At 35.1% G+C, this 9,109-nt stretch overlaps 1 protein-coding gene across 1 annotated transcript; it reads right to left on the bottom strand.

Annotated features, from left to right (window-relative positions):
* Positions 1-3,286: 3,286 nt before the first annotated feature.
* On the bottom strand, positions 3,287-4,081 carry LOC107061043 (uncharacterized). Its single transcript, XM_015309739.1, has one exon. The coding sequence runs from the start codon at positions 4,079-4,081 to the stop codon at positions 3,287-3,289; it is 795 nt and encodes a 264-aa protein (XP_015165225.1).
* Between the last annotated feature and the right edge of the window lie 5,028 nt (positions 4,082-9,109).

Raw genomic sequence — 9,109 nt, 5'->3', positions numbered from 1 at the left:
AAAGTAGTCACCGGAATGATGGCACGGTGCTACACAAATTAGATATGAGAAAATAGTCACCAGAAAGATACATGGTGACCCAACTTCATAATCATTGGCCGGACGGGCGGCATAAATGGATAATAGCCGCCCGCTGGCAGTGGAAGCTCTTTGATTGTTTACCAAGATCGTAGAGGCTCTGATACCATGTGAGAAATATAAGGAAAGACTATTATTGAATTGTTGTTATGTCTACATTATTACATTGAGATTCTATTTATAAACACTTAAATACAATTCTTTACCAAGTAGAATACTATTTACTATTTTTATTCCTATTTGTATTCTTATTCCTATTATAATAGGCTTGTATAAACCTATTCCTATTTTAATAGGATTGTATAGCCTATTCCTAATTTCCTATTCTAACATAAACATACTAGTATTCCTTTCTACCAGCAAAGAATAAATTAAGTTTACACTAAGGAGACGTGATGCGATAATCACACAAATCTTAAAACTCAAGAGAGAAATTAAGCATTTATCTCATATAAAAACTTTTTTTTAACTCATCAATAAATTAGTCATAGCTAAAAATATTGAATGATGTAACGACGAAAAATACGGAGATCGAACAGAGGAGGGACCATACATATATATTTTGGGGTAAAAAAAAATCTAAATGTAGATTCACTTGTCTAGCAGAAAATATATATGTTAGCACACACTTTGATAGCACATTTTCAATGGTTTCAAATATATTATTTAAGAGATATTTTTTTCCAACGACAAAGAAACTTACAGGTGGAGCCTTTTCGGGGACTAGCTCTCTTGTATTATTACTCAAGTGGACAAGTAATCCTACTTTATGCAAACACATTTGGACTACCTACAAAAGTAAAATTATCTAAATTTCAAGGTGAATGCAATCACAAAATCTTCGAATTTTTTCAAATAAAAGTAATATAAATTTACAAACTATATAAGAAAATATTTTATGTCATGATAATTTATAATTCAAACATTTAAAATATATGTGAAAAAATCACATTAAAGAAAAACTCTTTGATTATCTTCTCTTTTTTTCTCAGACTGTTACAATTTTGAATAAAATTTAATCAAAATCAAGGAAGGATTTGGGTGACACAAGTGAAGGTTTTGAGTATTGCCTGCTTCCATACATAGTGTCACTATTTAGTTACCTTGAGACTAATACTATTTCTGTTGGTTGAAGTTTGAATTGTTTATTCGCTTTAATTTTCTTACTATTTTCTTATAGCACATAACTAAGTTAAGTACCTCTTAAAAGTCACACTTTTTTGTGTTTTAAATTATTTATCGTGATTTCTTAGAATTACTATCACTAACTTTTTTTGTATTTAAATTTAAGATAATTATATTAAATTATTATTTTTTTCGATTTTATCTGTAATGGTAAATATTTTGGCCTAAATATATACACTTCGAAGGACGACTGCCTCAATAATTGATTTAGGTCCATGTCTTCTTTTCTTCTTCTTGTTTTTTTTAAAGATTTTGCACATTTTAGTGTTCAAATGGAGTATATTTTTCTAGTTTTCTCTTAAATTATTAGAAAACAATAACTTGAAGGGAAAATGAGGAAGAAAAGAAAAGGCAAAATAGTACCTTACTTTATTTTCTTGATTTAATCCTTCGATATGTTAAATTTATTGATTTAACTAATATAAATCTGTATCAGTTCCATTAATGAATCCACATAGCAACCTACAGATTAATGAGAGCTTAATATTCTATATGTTAAGTCATGACTATATATATTTTTTTTTGGTAACAAATGTAATTACTATCATTAACAACCAAATTAATACACCTAAAGAGCATCCAACTCTACAGCTACCTTCGAGGAAGGGCTATTTGAGTTAAACATTCAACAAATCTGTAATTACATAATAAACTGCTGAAATAAAAAGCCACATATGACTATATTTATTGCTGGTGTATTATTGTTGATGGACTTATTCTCAATTATAAAAAAAAAAGTCACTAATCGAATTTAAGAGTCGAACTCATGACTTGAAATATTTTAAGTCGCTTTGTTATGTTGTTAGAAGCTTTTTCATGAGTCGATTCAATATTTTATTTTAGATAGAAAGAGATAAAAAGAATTTAACTTAGGTATACCGTGATATTTTGATAAAAGATATTTCAATTAATCATTGTTTGGTCAATATATTGGCTATGGGACCCCAGGCCCAAAACCCAAAAGTACTCCCCAGACAAGGCCTTCTCCAGTGGTGCCCAATTCTGCTCTGATAGAGTCAATCGTGCTCAACGCCTCCATGAGCCGACACTCCAAGGAAGTGATAGCCTCCTTCATCTCGAACTCGGCCCGCTGACGTCCCTCCAACTCCTTGCGAAGGTTTTCAGTCTCCTCAAGGGTAAAGTCTTCGAGGGTCTTGAACTTACCATCGGCCACATTCAAACGTCGGCCTAATATCTCCACGGCCTGCCTCGCCGTTTCAACCCTTGCGATCCACTCCTCTCCAGGTGTGACGTCAATGGGCTCCTCGCCACGGTCATCGTCACTTGCTTCAGTGGTCGAAGGTGGATGAGATGTTAGCGCTTCGCTTGGTGTGGGGTCGAGCAGCATTGAGGTTACCAATAATTGCATGTCCACTATCTGGAAGAAGATTTTGTGTTGCAAATACTAGCTCAAACAAAAGCCTCTCCACCGTCTTGATTGGATCTGAACCAACAATGACAGCTGATTGTCACGGACTTAGAGTCTTACTATAGCTCCGTGCGGCACTTGACAACTTACTCACGAATCTTTCCCGATCTTGTAAGCTCAAGTAAGCCCTTTATGCTAAGACCGCTAAGGAAATGTAAAGGAAGACTTAGAAAGATTAAAGAGAGCTTTTTGGAAGAAGGCTTTTGTATTGGCTTTGGAAGATTGCTTACACTTGGATGGATGGTTGGATGGATGCCTTGCAAATGAATGGCACCACCTATTTATACTAACTCCTAGGGACTAAAGTACAATTTTAAATTACTTCCTAAGTCCCTAAACTTATTTACACTTTGGTCCCCTTTGCTAGAAAGTTCTACACTTTCTAGGATTTTCCAAAGACTTCTTGGAAACTATCTAGGACCTTCCATTGTCTTCTAAGTTATTCTAGAGAATTCTAGGGAATTCTCTAGCCTTCTTGAATGATCTAAAGGGTTCTAGAGTCTTCCGGAAACCTCTCCATAACTCTAGACCCTTCCGCCCCTATCCGGACTCAAAATTTTACTACGAAGTGGCGGGACGTGACATGATGCCCCATCACTGAACAGGGCTTGTCCCCCACTTATTGATGCAACGACCGCGTCGCATTGCTGCTACATAGTCATCCGAGCCTTGTGCATGCGCGACCAATAGTCCATTAACTCGATTAAGGCCCTTGCGCAATGCCTTCAGCGTCTTCCATACCGCTTCTAGCTCGGTCTTCTGGTCTACCTCCTTCCTAGGAGGCAAGCGCCTCGGCGGCTTCTTTGGCATCACTGCATTATTCCTTTTTGGAACCTTCTTCGAGCGTGGCGGCAGGGACCCTTTTGCACCATTGTCTTTCTTCGAACTTGCAATGGTGGCTTTAAATGCTGGCTCCTTCTTCTTAGGTCTTCTCTCGAGCTGCATGGCCGTTAACCGGACTTGTCCTTCCGTCTTCGGCACTTTGACCATGGGCACCATACATGATCTTCCTTGCTCCATGACTAGAAGTCGTTGGAGGTAAGGATCGATCACCGCGTGGCACTGCTGGAAGAACTCCTGCCCAAGAATTATGTCAAAGAGATCTACAGGAGCGACAGTGAAGTTGGTCTTACCTTGCCACTCGCCCAACGTGATGCTCACTCCATGTGCGACTCCATTCACAGAGGTCGGGGGTGCATTGACCGTCCTGAGTTGGGCACTGCTTGGACTGTAACTCAGCCCCAACCTCGTTGCTGCCGTCTTGGTCATGAGATTGACCTCTGCACCTGTGTCGACCAAAGCACAAGCGGGCTTTCCATTGATCTTAAGGTCGACATACTGCGCGCCGCTTTCCCTTGGCTTTCGGGCTGCTTCGTGATGGCCCCGCATAGACTTATTAAGCCTAACTGCGTCGTCCCTTCGCCTTGTCCTTGCTCCTGGGCGTCTTTCTCCTTCCGCTCTCGCAGGATAGCACCAAGGCTCTCAGGTTCAGGGGCACTTTGCGTAACCATGCGGCCCGCCGCATATGTAGCAGCCACCTTTGTTGGCAACCTCTATCTTTCTTTCTGTGTTGCCATGACGTCCAGACTTCTTGCCATCGGACTTGTAAGTGTCATGCTTCTTCGGATGTGGCCACTGCTCCTCGCCTTTGCCACGATCTCCCCCACCATGGTCATGACTACCTCTTGCTTCCTCTCCTCTGGCTCTGTCGGGCTTCTCCTGCCTGAAGTCTGTTAAGCTTCGGCCTGCGTGATGGCTTCGTCTATGGTCCTGACCTGCCGACGTTCCAACTCCGTCCTGGCCCAATTTGTAGCCCATCCATGAAGTGGAACAACATATCATCATCCGTGAGGTTAGGAATTTGAGCGTGAGGGTAGTGAACTCCTGCACATATGCACGGATGCTACCCGTTTGCTTCAGTTCCCTAAACTTGCGCTTCGCCTCATAGATGACGTTGTTAGGGAAGAAGGCTTTCTTGAACTCCTCCCGGAATTGCTCCCAGGTGTTGATGGTGCATGTCCCCCATGCATTTGTTTCTTTTATTGAATCCAAAATCTTCAAAGTAATGCATATATAGCTAGTTAGATGTTACTAATCCCTTTATATACCCTTATACATTTCTAATCTTCAAGTAAAATGCAATATATGTACCATAAAAGAATAGTAGATTATCTTACACATGCGCTTAAACTTTTGTTTAAGTTCAATTTTATGCTCACTATTAGTGACACGAAAATAATAATCAGGATAAGTGCTTTGATCAAAACAATTGGGAGGATTGGATGTTCCGATGGCCAACACGGTGGCTAGCCCCATGGCCCTTTGGATCTTGACGGCGGTGATCATTTTCGCCGGAAAAAATAGTGATTTAAGTCTTTTTGCTAGTTTTTTTTTTTAATGGTAGTAGTAGAATAGAATGAATAAGACTTTGTATGCATATAGTCTCTCTTTATATAGGCCTTTTGACGTTGTAACGTCCCCTCACCCCCCCCCCCCCACCTCAAAAATATAAACATTGTTGCTCGAATTTACTTTGTCCCAACTTAGGATAAAAAGTCTCACATCGACAAAAGTACAAGAAAGAGATTGAGTATATAAATAAGCAGGCCTTAGAGACGTGTTTTAAAATTGTGCGAATCTAGATCCATAATTGATAATATCACTAATAGGTTGGACGGTTGACTTAATTAATTTGAAAAGAATAGTTAGAATGAAATCAATCACAATAGGATATCGGTAGGTACTTATATAATATATATATATATATATATATATATAGCCTCTTACACTTGATATTTTTACAAGATTGTAGTCTAATTTAGCCAGTATTCAGATAGACATTTGAACTTTACAAAAGTGTGTCTTTTAAGCACCAATATGTATAAGAGCAACTTCTAATGTGTTAAATAGACTAATTAATAGCCTGTTTAGATCGACTTGAAAAAAGTAGCTTTTAAATCAAAAATAAAAAGTCAAATTGAAATGACTTTTAAGTCAAAAAATAAAAAGTAGGGGGAGACCTACTTTTAATTTTTGATTTATTTTAAGTCATTTTTTATATTGTCAAACACTTCCTAACTTATTTTAACTCATTTTTGACTTATTTTAAGTTATTTATTTTGTCAAACATTTTCAGAAGTCAAAAACTGATTTAAAAGTAGGTTTGACCAATTTTTAAGTCAATCAAACCACCCTCTAAATGACATGTATAATTTTTTTTTTATAAATTATAAAGTATAACTTTAAAAAATAAATAAATAAATACAACCCCCACCCCTAGACTGTCAGTCCATAATTTATTGCTCTTTCACTTCATAATTATGGAGTCTTCTATTTGTTTTTTTTTATCTTTTAGCTCTATTCTTGATTTATTCATTTTAGGTATAATGGAGACATGTCAAGACACTTCTGTCAAGTGTAAATGTCTACTTTTATAAAAATATGTCAAGTCTAAAAAATTATAATGGCATTTAGCTATGAAATATTTTGGAAAAACTATCTTATTAGACATATATCTATATTATATATACTAATTATATCTATAGTTTCAAATAATTACGTATCTTACCGCTAATTATGAGTTTTCTACTATATATTAAGGAAGATACATCTAGATACATGCATTTTTGTAACCAGGTACACTAAAATAGGGAGAAGGTGAGTGAGATAGTCATGTATATTAGATACGTGCGATCACACTAGATATACACTAGATACATGTATATGTATGTATCTAGCGTGGTTCACATGTACTTGGGGATACCAAATACATAGGAAAGTAGCGAGTGAGATGGAATAGAGGCAAGTGAGGCGAGGGAGATTTGTTATGTATCTCAAATACATATGAATCCACTAATTGTTGGGTTTTAAAAGGTGTGAATGGAAAATGAAGAGTTGTGACTTTTATGAAGAGTTGTGACTTTGATGAAAAGTTGCGACTATTATGAAGAGTTGTGACTTTTATCAAAAGTTGCGACTTTTATGAAAAGTTGTGACTTTTATGAAAGGTGGTGACCTTTTCGAAAGATTGTGACTTTTCAAAGGTTTGTGACCTTTCCAGTAAGGCACAATAAGAACCTTTTCACACTATCATCTATTTTTTATAAATTGAAGGATTTCCTCTAATTTTAAAAAGAAAAATTTTCTGGACTTCTCCTTCTACTACTAAATCTAGTATTCTAAGTATACTTTACTGCCGTTGAGTGGTTCGCTGACACCAGCGTTTTGGGTATCAATACACTGGTGATTGAGATCATTCTATCCTGGGTAGTCATATTCCAAATCAAACCTCGGATACTAGAGGGGAATAATTTCCTTTTTTTTCTAATCTGTTTCTGATTCTAGTTTCTCTACTAGTTTTAATTTTCTAGTTGTGAAAATGTTCTTAAACTTTATTGTTTCTTACCAAGTTCTTCAAAGTTTTATTCTAAGTATCTTAGGAATACAGGATGACGAACAATCTTAAGGAAATTATTATACTGTTGGTATTTCTTGTATTCTACTGATTGAGAGAAACAGATCATGAAAGTAGAAGATTAATGCATTACTTCTCCAGAATTCGATGCTTTGTTTAGCAAGGTCGATGTGAGAATGTATAGAAAAAAATTGGTGCTATTCCGGTTAAAGATTACACCAGGTAACCTTCTTATTATTTATCTAAGGAGGAAAATAGTTTTTAAGAGTTAACAATTTTGATTTGTTATCATGTGTATCTTTAGAAAAAGATTTGCAAACCATTTGTTGTGGAATGAATTTTGCTTGGCAAATAGTGTTGCCTTTAAAATTCTTTAGTTTGCAAAATGAGAGATGCACATTTTTGTTTGATAAAATAGTATGTCAAAATGTTATAGTTGGAAGACTATTTGAAAAGAAAAACATTTCTATGTGATAAAGAATATGTTTAATTATGTTTGGAGTAAATTTTTTTTTTGTAGTTTTTGTACTCCATGTGAAATTTGATTGTGTTTGATTTTTGTAGACTAAAAACTTTGTAGTTTCTACTCTGGATAAATCAGACTATGCAATGGTTTGAAAAATATGAAAACTTCACATAATAAGTCAATATTGTACTTTTTGACTTTTCTGTAAACTTCACTGTTATATAGAAACAAATTGTACAAAAAAAATTTTTGTCTTTATTGTTAGTATTCTAAATATGAAGTGTTATGTCTATTTGTGATAGAGGAAAAAATATCAGTGACTTAGAGTTTGTGATTTTGTGCCTCTATGGAATGAACTTTGACACTATGTAAAGATTGTCAAAGAGAATTGAAGCAATATAATTCTTTTGTAGAATAATATTTCCCAAAGAAGTTTCATACTGCCAGTGACGTTTTGATAGTTTGGAAAAATATGTGGAAAAACTATTTTCAAATACTTGAAAAATATTTTTGAGATCACATTTAAAATGTGGGGGTTCTTTGCTTATGATAAAGATAAAATTAGACTTGGTGTCTAATTTAATTTTGGAGAAAGTTATGAAATTCAATAATACTTTTGTATTATGTTAGACCCACAAAATTCTTGGAGTATATTAGGTATTGTGGTTGTTGAGTTTCTCTATTACTAGTATATGATGTGACAAGTATGAATCTGCCAAATTATATATATACTTGTTCAAAATAATTGTGTTCTTTTATGAAAAAGTGTCACTTAAAATGTTGTGATTTTTTATGAAAAAAGATAAACATGAATATTGGTGAATAGTTATTCGTTATGTTTTGTAAAAGAAATATTTGGACTATATTGCCTTTATTGGACCTGATGAAACTTTGTTCATGGGTAGTTCTATAACAATCAAATTGAAAGTTATGGAAAGGTCCCGGCTGAAAAGGGCATTTGACAAGGTGATGACTCTAAACAATGTTTGTGTCATACAAAATTGTAAGAAATAGGAACAAATATCTGTGAGAAAAAGCTACCTCGCGGAGAGCTTTTCAAACTTAATATTTTTATTTGTTCTTACTTGTTTGAGTCAAACTTTTTGTGACATGAACACTTGGGACATGTCAATTACAAAACCTTGTAAGGAAAACTGATCAACTTAGAATTTTGTCTAACTTTGAGTGCAATAAATAAAAAATGTCAAGTTTGTGTGAAATCTAAGTATGCTGAGCATTCTTATAAATCTGTTGAAAGGAATTCTAATCCCTTAGGAATTGATTTACACTGACATTTGTGATATTAAGTCAACACCATCTCGTGGTGGAAAAAAGTATTAACTTTCATTGACAATTGCATTAGAAACGACTATGTCTATTTGCTGAATGTAAGGATGAAGCAATAGAAACGTCTAGACAATATAATATTGAAGTTGAAAATCAGTTGGGAAAAAGATAAGAAGTGATAGGGATGGAGAGTATAAATCTCATTTTGCAGAAATAGGTTTGAAAAGTGGAATTATCCATCAAACTGCTG

This window comes from Solanum tuberosum, unplaced genomic scaffold (assembly GCF_000226075.1).
Source record: "Solanum tuberosum cultivar DM 1-3 516 R44 unplaced genomic scaffold, SolTub_3.0 scf00114, whole genome shotgun sequence".
Classification (NCBI taxonomy): Eukaryota; Viridiplantae; Streptophyta; class Magnoliopsida; order Solanales; family Solanaceae; genus Solanum; species Solanum tuberosum.
This window is presented reverse-complemented; position numbering and strand designations above follow the sequence as displayed.